The sequence below is a fragment of the Mauremys reevesii genome, linkage group 2 (genome assembly GCF_016161935.1).
Source record: "Mauremys reevesii isolate NIE-2019 linkage group 2, ASM1616193v1, whole genome shotgun sequence".
Classification (NCBI taxonomy): domain Eukaryota; kingdom Metazoa; phylum Chordata; order Testudines; family Geoemydidae; genus Mauremys; species Mauremys reevesii.
Window position 1 is genome coordinate 86,780,352 of NC_052624.1, and position 14,479 is coordinate 86,794,830.

At 44.4% G+C, this 14,479-nt stretch overlaps 1 protein-coding gene across 3 annotated transcripts in view; it reads left to right on the forward strand.

Annotated features, from left to right (window-relative positions):
* Positions 1-14,479, forward strand: part of ITGA9 (integrin subunit alpha 9) — a 298,314-nt gene that overhangs the window by 148,450 nt on the left and 135,385 nt on the right. For all 3 annotated transcript variants that reach the window (XM_039526656.1, XM_039526655.1, XM_039526654.1), the window contains exon 16: positions 9,011-9,160. In XM_039526656.1, the coding sequence (XP_039382590.1) occupies positions 9,011-9,160 (150 nt within the window). The remainder of the gene's footprint in view (positions 1-9,010; positions 9,161-14,479) is intronic.

Sequence of the window (14,479 nt, forward strand, 5' to 3'; positions counted from 1 at the left end):
ATCCTGGCACCAGCCCACCAGGCCAGCGAGTACATTAACCGAAAGGGCTACTTTTCAATGGTGCTGCAAGCTGTGGTGGACCATAGGGGGCTTTACCAACATCAACGTCGGGTGGGCGGGCAAGGTTCATGACGCGTGTGTTCAGGAACTCTGGTCTGTTTAGACGCCTCCAGGCAGGCACTTTCTTCCCGGACCACAAAATAACGGTTGGGGATGTGCAGATGCCTACAGTGATCCTCGGGGACTCGGCCTACCCGCTAATGCCCTGGCTCATGAAGCCCTATACAGGCGCCTTGGACACTGAAAAGGAACTCTTCAACTACCGGCTGAGCAAGTGCAGAATGGTGGTGGAGTGTGCTCGGACGTCTCAAGGGAGATGGCGGACCTTACTGACTCGCTTGGACATCAGCGAAAGAATATCCCCGTAGTTATTGCTGCTTGCTGTGTGCTCCACAATCTCTGTGAGAGCAAGGGCGAGACCTTTTGGCCGCTTGGGAGGTTGAGGCAAATCGCCTGGCTGCTGTTTACGATCAGCCAGACACCCGTGCTGAGAGAATATCCCAGCGGAAGCGATATGCATCAGGGAGGCTATGAAAGCGAGTTTCCTCGAAGAGCAGGGTAACCAGTGAGTGACCACTTGATTTTAAGAGAGCCTGATCATAAACCAAGTATTACCCACTTCCCAAGGACGTTATAAAACTAAGGACATGTTGTAGTAATTAATAATAAATCTTTCGTTGACTTTGCATTTCTGTTTATTCGTTGAAACATGGAAGCATTCTGTGCTGGTTAAGGTGTGCACTGATGGGTGGGTTTGCAGGAAGGGCGAGGGTGCCGTCCTTGGATAGGGGTTACCATGACGGCTGTGGGTTTGGGCGTTGGAAGGGTGAGGGGTGTGGGGAAGGGTGAGTATCTGCCCCTGGATGAGGTCTATTTTTGGGGCTCGGGGCACCGGGAGGATCGTGACTACGGTCCAAATGCATGTGAAGGAAGCCTGCCTTTACATTCGGGGATGTCAGGCACCAGGACCCTGCACAAGCATACACCTCAAGGAAAGACCGGGGCAGCATACACCACACAGACTGTCCCTGGTGCCTAGTGACTGCAGTCTGTGTGTGCCCTGCAGTTGACCCTGCAGCCAAGTCTGTAGCATGGCACTGTGGGCTATGCAGTGACATTACAATTACCCCACAGAACAACAGAAAGTCTTCTGACACCAGAAACGTGTGAAACAGTCAGTAACACCAAACCGCTTTTAATAATGTAATACACAGTGGGGTTTGAACTTGGAGTTGGGACTGGTTGATGCTGTAAAGAAAGAGCTTGTACAAATTTACAGCGCGACAGTTGTCTCTAACATTATCGGTGTGCTGCGGTGGAGGACAGTTCTCACGGCCCCTACCGCCTCCGTCTTGTCACTTTGGGTGAGGGGACAGGACTTCTTGGCGTTGGAGGCGGTTGCAGATGCACTGCAGGGGGCTCTCTCCTCCTGACTGCGGTCTTGCAGAACATCTACAAGGCGCCGGAGCGTGTCCGTTTGCTCCTCATTAGACCAAGCAGCGTTTGAGTCGCCTGCTGGTCTTCCTGCCGCCACCTATCCTCCCGTTCCAGGTGTGTGCGATGCTGCTGACACAGGCTCTCCTCGACTGTCTCTGCTCTGCCGCCTCCGCTCTGGAGCTGGCCATCAGTTCCTGGAACATGTCGTCCCTTGTCTTTTTCTTTCTGCGTCTAATCCGAGCCAGCCTCTGCAGGGGATGGCGGGCAGTCCGGGAAGGAGCCAAGCTGTGTGATGTGAAAAAGTAGGTGATTTCCTTGAACACATACATGTTTGCCAACAGTAAACACAGTCTAGTCAGTTTCAGTGAACAAGACCAAAGAGGGAACCAAGTCTCAGGAGATCTCAGAACTAGTCCGAGATTTGAATACGCTCTCATTGGCGGCGCCATTGCACTGGAGAGCGCATGCGAGGAAAGAGAGCTGCATCCCTCTTGCACAAAGTCCTGGTAAGCCTTACAGTACAGAGTGCTTATCAGTTAGTGCTTAGCTGTGCTCTCCTGCTGGAGGCAATGTGCAAAGCAGAAAAGATGAGCGTTATGCAGCATCTCCCGCCAGTGAAGGAAAGACCCTGTATGCTTTTCCTCTGAGGCCTGCCACAAGTGGCTGTTAAGCGAGGGTCATTCTTATGCAAAGTAAAACTCTGTTAAGCGAGGTCATTCTTATGCAAAGTAAAACTCTGTTAGCGAGGTCATTCTTATGCAAAGTAAAAGTCTACCATGCACAATAGTAACAGTACACTAATTCCACTAATTAGATGCAGCACTTCCACAACGACATCACCCTGAGGCGTGTCAGGCGCACACAGAGAGCGGATGTTAATAGAAGCCCTGCACAGACCAGGACCCTACGCTGCCATGCTCAGAGGCGATGGTCCCCTCTACCTGAGGATGGCATGGCGCGGAAGAGTGTGCTTCAGGAGCACCCAATAAAGCACCTCTCCCAAGAAACCTCTTGCTGAGGCTTTTCCAGCTGCTCTCTGAGAGCTTTTTGAAATATCCCCAGAGGACTATTGCTCCATTGCTGTTTGTGTAGACCTGCTGTTTGTTTAGTTTCATATTTAAAAATGTTTATATAGTATTTCTATTTTTATATAAATCCCTGTTTCTTAAAAAATAAATGTTTCCTGTTTGTAGCACTTACCGCCTGATCCTTCCCTGATTCCGAGTCCTGGTTAACGGGCGGGACGGTTGGTAGGATCTCTGTGAGGGTGATGAAGAGATCCTGGCTGTCAGGGAAAGCGGGAGTGGGTTCGATGTCGCCTGCGCCGTCCTCTAAAGACCCTTCCTCATCTTCCCCATCGGCGAACAGGGAGGGGAACTGTCCCGTACACTATTCCGTCCTCGGAGTCCACCGTCACTGGTGGGGCACTGGTGGCAGACCCACCTAGAATGGCATGCAGTGCCTCGTAGAAGCGGCATGTCTGGGGCTGGGCGTCCGCTTGCCGCTCTGACTTTTTGATACCCTTGTCTTAGGTCCTTCACTTTCACGCGGCACTGCATCGCATCCCGGCTGTATCCTTTGTCTTTCATGGCTTTAGAGACCTTCTCGAAGGTCTCGGTTCCGCTTGTTGGAGCGCAGCCCGAGAGCACAGACTCCTCGCCCCACACAGCGATCAGATCCTGGACTTCCCGGTCAGTCCATGCTGGGGACCTCTTTCTAGTCTGGGATTGCCCGACTCCTCTGCTGGAGAGCTCTGCATCGTTGCAGGTGCTGCTCGCCCGATGTGCAACCAGAACGTCAGATTCAAACCGCCCAGACAGGAAAATGAATTCAAATTTTCGCGGGTCATTTCCTGTGTGGCTGGCCAGAGAATCCAAGCTCGGACTGCTGTCCAGAGCGTCAACAGAGTGGTGCACTGTGGGATAGCTCCCGGAGCTGCTAAGTTCGATTAGCATCCACACCAAGCCTAATTCGAGCTAGCAAGTGCGAATTTAGCGTTACTCCACCTGCCGGGGTGGCGAACTAAAGAGCCCTCTAGTTCGAATTAAATGGCTTCCTGGTGTGGACGGTTGAGCGGTTAGTTCGAATTAACGCTGATAAATTCGAATTAAAGTCCTAGTGTAGACCAGGCCTAAGAGTCATATTCTATCCTTGATCATTGTGAAGTTATATACCCCCCCTGAATCTACAAGTCCCCTTGTAGATTCAGGGGGGGTATATAACTGTAAATTTACACCCCAGCCCACGGGTTGTAATTAAAAATGGAATTTGGTGTTCTCCTGCATTCCTGCTGAAGACTTTCACGTTAGGGAGGAGCGGGTATAGCAGAGTGTGGATTAGCTATGACGATTGATTAGTCTCGTATACAATCCCCTAATTGTACTGTGGCAGTGAGCTAAAAGAAATTGGAATTATATGCCTTGGCAACTGCTCTTACCATGAATTATCTGATTGTGAGAGTGTAAATCCTGTTCTTTAAATAAAACTGTGGCCCATTCCATGTGGATTTGTTGGGGATGTTGATATATGTGTGCTTTTTGTGGCAGTGACTTTAGTTTTGAGAAGGAAGCAGATGCAATAGAAGGCAGTGTTTCTGCAGAAAGTGGAGTGTGTTCCTTTATTTATGCTGCCTGGGGTGTCAGGCTGTGCATGTGAAAGGCTCAGAAAGAGTAATCCCTTCTAGCCACCACCTGCTGCCCTAGAGAGGGAGTTTTTAAAAATATATTAATGAAATTACAGCTACTGGGGAATGTGTTGAAATCAAAAGTTATGTGTTCACAGTCACAGTGTGATCATCGAGCTGCGCTTGCGTTCCAGCTTTAGTGACTTTCCCCCTATAAATGATATATTGAAGCCAATGAAAGTTTCAGCTATGAAAACGTGTGTGTGTGTGTGTGTGTGTGTGTGTGTGTGTGTATGTGTGTAATTCACTTGCTTTCTCCTGCTAAACCAAAAAAAAATGTAGAACTATATTGTTGTGCCAGATTTTAGATCTTATCTCACCATTTTTATATTTCCCTAAGGTAGCTGTTTTGGGAGAGGAAAGAGCAGTCTGCTTTTCGTTAGTATGAGCTTTCAGGAACATGATGTTATTTTGAAACTACGTACTTGCTACATTCCTAAATGCTCTGAAAACCAGGCCATGCCTCTTTGAAGTCCAAAGTTCTCATCAGTGAGCTAATGCGTACTAGGACTAAATCCATGTGCACCATACAATATGCTGTAGAACAATGCTTGTCCACACCCAGTCTGACTGAACCTCCTCTTTAACCAAATATGGGGATGTCCACAGAGGAAGCAGCCTGGCTTGCAGGAAAGAGCAAAAACTGGGAATTGGGATTTTTTTAATCTGAATTTGCTGTGATCTTGGGCAAATCAGCTTCAGTTCATCTGCAAATTTGACACCATCAGCTCAGGATTAAACAAAGACTGTGAATGGCTTGTCAACTACAGAACCAGTTTCTCCTCCCTTGGTTTTCATACCTCAACTGCTAGAACAGGGCCTCATCCTCCCTGATTGAACTAACCTCGTTATCTCTAGCTTGCTTCTTGCTTGCATATATATACCTGCCCCTGGTAATTTCCACTACTTGCATCCGATGAAGTGGGTATTCACCCATGAAAGCTCATGCTGCAAAACGTCTGTTAGTCTACATAGGTGCCACAATTTTCTTTGCTGCTTTTACAGATCCAGACTAACATGGCTACCCCTCTGATACTTCACCTCTCTCGTGCCCCATCCACAAATATAACTAATGATACTGACCTAGCTTTGTTTTTAGGGTTTACTAGATAATTTTTGTGTTGAGCTTTAAATATTCAATGCTGTATCAGTAAGCAGAGTAATGTAGAGCTATTAGTAGTGCCAGGGCCCCGTTGTGCTTGGCACTGTACAAACATATAATGAAGAGATGGTCCTTGGCCCCAAAAGTTTACAATCTAACTGTGGATATGTCTATACTGCAATCATGGTGTATTATGGAAGGTCATATAGACATACCTGAGCTAGCGTTAATCTAGCTATCTTGGATACCAGTAGCAGTAAAACCATGGCAGTGTTGGCTTCAGCATGGGCTAGCCATATCCATATTTACCCAGGATTCCAAGTGGTTTTGTTCATACCATTTGTGTGCGCATGTATGCACTACGTTCACTATAGGGCTTGTGATTGTGATTAAGTTTTTAACTGATAAACACTGATAAAACCTCATTGATTTTAAAACAGTGAAATTGGTGTTTATCCAATAAACAACAAAAATGGTTGTTTGTCTATAGTGAGCAGTAATGTGGACTAAGGGGTTGTGATTTCTAAAACACACTGACATGTTGCATATCAATTGGTTCATATACACTCTACTTGTGTGCACAGAAAATTCCCTAGCGTGCTTTAATGCAGTGCTGTTTGAAACAGTACTATGTTAAAGCGCACTAAGGAATATTACAAAGAGATTACTCATTGCAGTATATATTGTAATACGTGCTCTAATATACATTGCTCATTACAGTATAAACAAAGTTGGAGCCCTGAATCCCCCTCATTTTTTGGACATCTACATACAACTCGAAAATAAACCCTGAAAAATTAAATTAATAAACACCAAAAAATCAGAAGTCCTAGTTATTTCTTCTTCTTCTCCTTCTCTGAATCCCAGTTACACAGCTGACCTCCTGTTTATCACTGTGGTTTTGATGTCCACTGAAACTTCTTTTGGATTTTTTTTATAGGCTGTGATTTGTCAGCAGTTCTTTTCAAGATGCAAAAATGGCTGTGCCTTTTGATACTTTCTCAGCATAGATGTGTCAGGGTTGAAAAATGGTAAAGCCACAGAGCTGCTTGTGGCCCTGATTTTCGTTAACAAATAATTGAAATTAGAGCTGTACAAGTGATTAAAAGAGTAAGAAAAATGAAGCTGATTTGACTTAAGGGCTTTGGAGCATTTTCCTTGAACCTGGCTGTCATCAACATTTCCAAGTTTCCTTTTAGAAATCAGAATCACTTGTGGTTTAATGGGAACCTGAGGCATGTGCCATGAGTGTATGATTCAAGTGCCAGGAATGAAATGTTCAGCTGGACCAAAGTGGAGGAGCAAAGTGAGATTATATCCGAGAACAGTAATCTTTCTAATGTACTTGGGCACATTTTTCAAAGCATCATTATGTAGTTATGTCCCAGAAAAAATACATGTGGTATCTGAAGAGAGAATTGCTTTCTTGCTGTGTTTTGAATGTAAGTATCCTCTAGGAGATCTTTTTAGTGTCTCTGTAAGCATATGAGTAGAAAGAAGAGAACATGTGGTGTAATTAATAGCTGGGCAGGATTCACTATATCAGCTTTAATTAAAGACAAGTGGGTATGTGAAATATATTTCCCTGGGGCTATGCTGAGGGAATATCCACACATAATTATATCCACACACATAATTAATCTGGCTGCTGGAAGTCACAATTTCATCACTGAAAGAAAGCAGAGAGAGACCTCAATGAACAGTAAGGGCACACTTCAACATCCACTGAAGTCAATGGAAATATTTCCAGTGACTTCAAAGGGCATTGGATTGGACCCTCAAGGTCCATGTTAATGTTTTGAAGTCATTAAGAACTTGAATTTTCCATATTGCCTTAGTAGGGCTGGAAGAAATATAGGTTTTATCCCATTACCTGTGCTGTTAATTGGTATGTGTTTACACAGGTGGTTGGGTACATTTTAGTAAGATTGGTGATTTGGCTGGGAATTTGTGTTTTGCTGTTATAATATGGATTTATTCCGTATAGTCTCCTTTTACTTTCTTAGATGTGTATACAGTGTGCCTGTATGTTCATGCAATATTGTTTTAAGCAATATTATATATGTGGTGTTTATTAGAACTCCATTAGCTATACAGGTTTGGGCACTCTTATTATTTAACGTTTTGTATACAGTCTAGCACCATAGGGATTCATGGTGATCTACAGAGAAAGTAAAGGAATGGTCCCTGCCTCAAAGAGCTTACAGTCTCAGCTTAGGGTACTGTAACCTGATTCTGCAGGGGATACTTGTAGGGGTTGGTAGTGAACCAACCGTTGCAGACCTTATTGGAGGTTTGGATATACAGTAGAATATGCTGTATGAATGCCCATCCATCCAGGTCCCTAATGGTTGTGGATATGAGCGGATATTTTGTTAGCTTGGCTAGAATCTAAACTCCGACTGATTTTTAGGAGGTTTCTGGGTTCCAGTCAAAGGATTTGCAAAGCCCTAATGCTTGCCTTGAAACCGATGTTGAATAGGCTACGTGGAATGCTGGGTTAGTGCACTGGCACTTCACCTCTGGAGAGCTAATCGCATCACATAGCTACATAATTTGTCATTATTGGCAGCCCCTATTCAGAAAAGACCTCTTACCACTTGCTGGTCAGGACTGGAAACTTGGCCTGTCTCTAAGCTTTGCTTGCATGTGCTCAAGGGAGTGTATTTATTTCCTCAATTTCATATGCGTCAAATTCATAACTAATATTTTAATTAGACAGACAAATATTTATCCTGAATGTTTATGAAAATCTGGGATGTTTGCCATTTCTTTACATACACATATTCAGAAGTCTGGTTTCAGAAACCTATGTTAAATAGTACAGTAAAGAGTGTTTAGTCCTACCTTTTCACAGAAAACAGAATTCAGGCTCCATATGACCTGTGTCAAGGTGGTGTGAATTTGGTAGCCTTGGTTTCATGCTGAAGGGAAAGCAATCCCTATTAAGGAGCTGTCCCTCCAAGCATAAGTAGTGTGGCACAGTTTAGTACAACTGGCAAGTCTTTTTTGTAGTAAAGCCAAGAACTTGGTGGTTAAGGAAGTTGAATCACCCCCCTCTCTTTTCAGAGGTAGTTTTTCTGCCAGGCTAAGGTCGATTTCAGGGCAGTGTGTGAAAGATGAAATTTTCAGCACTGCACTTGCAAAGTCTTCACATTTGTAGCCCTGTCTGTCCACTTATTTCCCAACATGGCCAAAACAAAGTTTTCTCTTTCTGATGGGAGTCTGATGGGTCAATATTACAGATGTGCTGCCTCTGCATCTGACAGGTTTCAAATAGAGATGACCCAGACCAAAAGCCTTGGATCTGAAAGCCCCTGAATATCACAAAATTTATGGTTTGGTTCCATATGTTTCATTGTTAATATCAGGTCCTTAGATTCCACCCAAATGGCCTGATTGATTTATTTTCTTAAGTGCAAATTTTGATTCCATTGAAGTTAGTAGTAAACTCTCTGCTGATTTCAGTAGAACAAGGATTTAGCCCATGAAGCCCTACTACATAGCTTTATAACTGTTTTGATCCTCCACCTAATTCTGGTAGAATGTATCAATTAATTTTTGGCAATGAAAAGAATGGGTTGCCTGTAGATGCCAGCTACTTTCCCAGCATCATCTTAATATAAGTTCTGAATGTGCTGTTCTCTTTCTTGCTACTTACTTGTGCACATTTGCGTTATTGAGATGGTCACAGGCAAATAATTTCTCTTGTTCATTTACTTTTACAGAGACGAGTCAAAGATGTGATATCCCCAATTGTGTTTGAAGCGGCATACAGTCTGGGGGAACATGTGATGGGAAAGGAGGAGAAGGAACTACCTGCTCTTAAGCCCATTCTCCGCTGGAAGAAGGGAGAGAAGATAGCTCAGCGAAATCAGGTCAGGCCTTGATGGTTCTCCCCTCCCCCCCTTCGCCATGACTCTGTTCCAAGTAAAGGAGAGAGATGTTATCTATTCTGAATTGGCAACAGAATTAAACATAGGAAGTGATCGCTGATCTAGAAGTGTTACTGTTGTCAAAGCTTGTCTTATTGCCCAAATCATTCAGATTTTATGTTGTGCTGGGTAAGTGTATGCTGCTGGAGTAGGGTGACCAGATGTCCCGATGCTATAGGGACAGTCCCAATATTTGGGGCTTTGTCTTGTATAGGTGCCAATTATCCCTCCCCTCTCCCGCCCAGCCCGATTTTTCACCCTTGCTATCTGGTCACCCTATGCTGGAGAGACATTTGTCCACGCTACGGTCTTTTTTTTATTTTTTTAAATTTTCTAGTGTTTCTAGTATCAGGGCAGCTCTACCATGTTGTGTAAACTTGTTCTGAGTGACTTTAGGTAACATGGGGGTGAGATCCTCTCCCCAACCCCCCCGGCCTGTTCCAGCCCCTTCATGCTGCGTAAAAGAGATGGAATGGTGAAAAGGGGCTCTAAAAGCCCTGGTTCCTGCCAGGGGAGGATTTCCACCCTGTTACAGGCAGCACAGAAGACAGCTGTAAGGCTACTCTCTGAAAACCCCTTAAGAGTTTAGGGGCGTGTCTGGAGTGAGGCTGCATGTGGCAGCCCTGTCAGGAGATTCCAGGGAGGCTGTAATTTAGACACAACTTCAGAGCTGGCTAAATTATGCCAGGGGATCTTCAGCCCTCAAATCAGCTGGGGATTGGGAGGGTGCAAAGATCACTTCAAGCTGCTGTAGCCCCTCTCCCCTTGGACTGTGTGTTCTGTGCTGTACCTGCTGGAGGAGCAGCACCATATCGTCTCTGTGGTGCATAGAACACTGGCAGCCACTATTTGCTCCCTGCAACTATCCCTACCCGGGCTGCATTGGTTTGACAATGGTGGGACTTCCTTCAGAAAAAGTCACGTGTAGCCATGTATTGGTAGGGCCCAATCCTTCTCCCATTCGGTGCCATGGGACTTTTTACATTAGCCTTACTGGGAACAAGAGAAACCCCTTAGTTTTCAAATAACCTTTCTTTAGACAGCTAAGATCCTTTAAATACATCTTCATATAGTTATACTCTGAATGATCTGGTATGTAGCATGAATGTAAAGCATTTGTTTTATCAGGAAGCCTCTCAGCATTCTAGGCATTTAACAATGGATTGTTAGATCTGGCTTTAACCTGTTGTTGCAAGTTTATCACAAACTATATATTCATTGATGCATTGTCATGCATAATGTCATAATGTTCCCTTCTGACTAATAATAATGGTGATATGTTTTTGAAGTGTCCATGGTGCTCAGATCTGCAGGCCCCTGAGTTGAAAAGCATTCAACTAAAAGTTAACTGAAACTAAAATATTCAAAGATACTTTCTTTACTACACATAAATGTGTGTTTTGACTTGATCTTCCATTTCACCCTTAGCGCTTGTATTTATGGATATGCAGTATTCAGATAGGTGCATTTTACTTTCAAAGGTTAATTTAAACAAATTGAATTAAATCCAATGTTATTTAGGAATATTTTTGTAAAGGGGCTTTGCATGGCCAATATATGCATATTGTACTCTTGCAGATATAAGGTGGGAATTAGTTGCATAGTGGAGAGCTCTTACATATACAGTATGGCTGAAAACAGAATCCTTTATTTAAGTTACACTTTTTTAAAACCTGTATTTAACATGAGAAGGTCAGGTCTAACCCGGGTGGGAGGGGGCTGGGATGTAGTGTCAGATCAGTATTAAAATAGCTAGATATAGAGATTATGAAGCACAGAAAGAAAAAAAACATTTTGAGAATTTTCCTGACTTGTTTTCTGCTGCAAATTGGATGGGGAAGGAAGAGCTAGTTTAACAGTCCCTTCTCATGTGCCTTCCAGATGTTGGATCTCTTAATTGAGGAAGACAGAGATTTGAAGTTAAGGTGATCTCAGCTGATAAATGGGGCTGAGTTTCAGATCTGCTATGTTTCAGTGATAAAATCCTGCTGAATAGCCTCTAGGAATAGCAAAAAATTGTATCATATCCCAATTACAGATGATCTTTGAAGACCAAGTAGGACAATAGTAAGGGTAATATCAAACTAATCTAATGAAAGGACCTACTTTTTCAAAGGAACTTGTGAACTTGGGTTCTTCAACTTTTGGGAGTCCAACTGTTTAATGCTTAAAGAGTGGGTCATGCCTGAGACTAGAAGGATCTATGTTGGATACTTATGTGGCCTGCAGTACTATAAATTAAGATAGCAAGGCACTCAGATACTAATGTATTTATCCTTTCAACTCCCCATCAAGGTAAGCGAGAAGTACTCTTGTCTCCATTTTGCAGATGGGAAACTGAGACACAGAGAGACTCAGTGACTGGTCCAAAGTCTCCAGGAAGTCTGTGGCAGAATAGGGACTTGAGCCTGGTCATCTGAGTTCCAGGCTAATACTCTCAGCATCCTTCCTCACTATACAGGCTGCGGAACTCTGTTCCACTCTTACTGTTGCAGATATCTCAATCAAAGGTTCCTTTTGCTCCAGGAGTCTCTCCCCTTGCTCAATTAAAAATGTTTTCCCCTTGGTTGGGTGGGATTCCTAAAGCAATCAGTCCCACCCACCTCTAATCATCTGACCTTCCACTGTTCTATAGACATGGTTTCAGTGGTCAGTATCCACCTTAAACTGGCAGTGACTGGGCACTGTCCATGCCAGGAAAACTAAAAAGGACTCCACCCTGAGTATGTACTGGCTCAGGCTGAGATTGAATTGGCCTGTTCTTTTCTGAATGGAAAAAAAGGGAAAGATTCCAGTTCAGAGCTGAATTTGAACAGCAGGTGTCCAGCTGTATTGTAACTTTGAAATATCTGCCATTAGTTAACGCACTTAATAATTAGTGGAGGCCACTGACTGCAGCGCATGACATGCATATTTTGGTAATCTTATTCTCATGTAATGATGGGCGAGGCCAGTGGTTTTCCCATTTATCAATATGAAAAGGGCAGCATGCTTGAGATCCCATGACGCCTGTTCATTACCCCCAGGTTGAACAGTCATGGGCTAGACCCGGAGTTCTCAACCTATTTACCATTGTGGGCCACATCCAATACTACCTGTCTGGCCCTGAGGATGTCCTATGGGCCACAGCATTGTGCTGATTGGGCCACAAGTTGGGAACCACTGGACTAGACCAAGCACAGTAGCCTTCATGCTCAGCAATACTATGTGTGTATGCAGAGAGGCAAAAACATGATCTCATCATATTAGGGTACAGGATTTAAATCACCTAGAGCTGCACAATTTTTCCAGGGCATCGTGGGAAGACTCAGCTGAACTTTATCTGGGTAGCTGAAGATTTTTACTATGAGGATTTATGAGGTGATTTAGCGGCGGGGGGGCAATCCTTTGGGAAGTGTTGGAAGGAATTTGGCCTACGTGTGGCCCTGTAAGTCTGGGGGTGGAGTTTGAAGGATAGTTCATTGGCCAGAGCCCTTGTTTTGAGTAAGGGGGTGATCTCTGGTAACCTTATTAACGTGTGTAGATTCTTTTACTGTTTTAAATATGTTTTCTCTGTTATGATTTTACCTTAAGAATTAAATGTGCTTGTTTAGAAAGATGTGTGGGAACTTAATTGTGGCAATTGCACGCTGTACCCTCTCTGAGGAGAGAGACACAGCAGGCCTGCTTAGGCAGAATGTCTTTTGCTGGGGATATCACAGTATAAGCAAGGAGCTCTGCAGTCTGGATATAACTCCTGCACCTCTGACTCGGGTAACTCAGAACAGAAACAGAAGGAAGAAAGCAACAAAGGTCACAGGATATCTTCAACATGCCACTCTTCAATGCCTCAGAAAATTTCAGCTTTGACAAACCTTCAGAATGGACAGACTAGAAACAATATTGTCCCAGATTTCACACTGCAATCAAACTCCACAAAGAAATTGGGGAGATATAGGTATTGTCTTAATTTTGTGTTACAGGGAGAGCATATCTTTAAATCATTTGGCTTTACTGAAGACAAGCCATAAAGATAACCATGAAAGGGTTCTGATTATGTTTGATGTAAACTTTATACTTCAGAGAACTGTGGTTTATGAAAAAGAATGTATTTTTTCCCAGAAAATTCAAGAACCAGGGGAAAATGTTGAATGTTTTACAAGAGCTCTGCATACATTGGTGGAAAACTGATTTTAGGAATGCAAAACATGAATATATCAGAGGCAGGCTGGTTATTGGGTTAACAGATGATAACCTTTCACAACAACTACAGCTGAAGAGAAATTTAACCTTAGCCATACCTATACCAATAGCAAAGCAGTCAGAATTAGTCAAATAGAACAAAAGGCAGGAGCAAACCTGAAACTAGCTTAGAAACTGTGAACAGACACTTGAGTATTAAAAGTCATTAGCACATAATCCTGGAGGCAGGGAGAGAACTCCTAGACTAAGAGAGGCAAAGTCCAGCCTACATATATAAGATGTGGAAAAAATCATATCCCAAGAGATGATGCATGTCCAGCTGGAGGTATACGGTGTGTAATGCATGAAATATGGACATTTTGCAGCTGTTTGCCACACCAAAGCAGTCGAGAGTTGACTCATATTGCAGTCAAGAGCTATTGTTTCTGGGATCTGTCACTTGTGATGACAATAGAACCTGCCTGGAGAGAAAAACTGAATATTCGTGGCAAGACTATTGACTTTAAAATTGGCTCAGGGGCTGACATCACAGTCATCTCAGAAGGGACAATCACCTTCAACCTCTTCCAGAGCTGAAGTCACCTGACACAGCTCTGGCTAGCCCATAGGTATAGTTTGACTGCTGTATTTGTGGGGGGCAGAGTGCACGTGCACGCACACGATCACATGTGTGCGCTGAAGCCAGTTTCGTTGGCTCAGGAGCTGCAGAAGCGCCCTGAAAGTGGGGGGTCCGCAGGCACCCGAACCATGGCTCCGCCCCCTATGCTGCACTGCCCCCCACAAGCCCCTGCCCTCATGCCTTCCCTTCTTCCCGAGCCTCCATCTCATGTTGCCCCTTCTCCCTGAGGCCCCACCCCTGCACCACATCTTCCCCCCCCAAGACCCTGCCCTCCTACTCGCTCCTTTCTGCCCCTCCCCCCATCGCTTGCCCTTACAATCGGTAAAAGTGGGAGGGACATGGCCCCTTGGCTGCTCCCCCCCCCATTCTGGTATCCCTGCCTTGGCTCACTGGCAATCTCTCTCCCCACCTGCAGTGAGTACCTGGGCTACCGGTGCTGTGGGGGGATGGGCTGGCTTAAG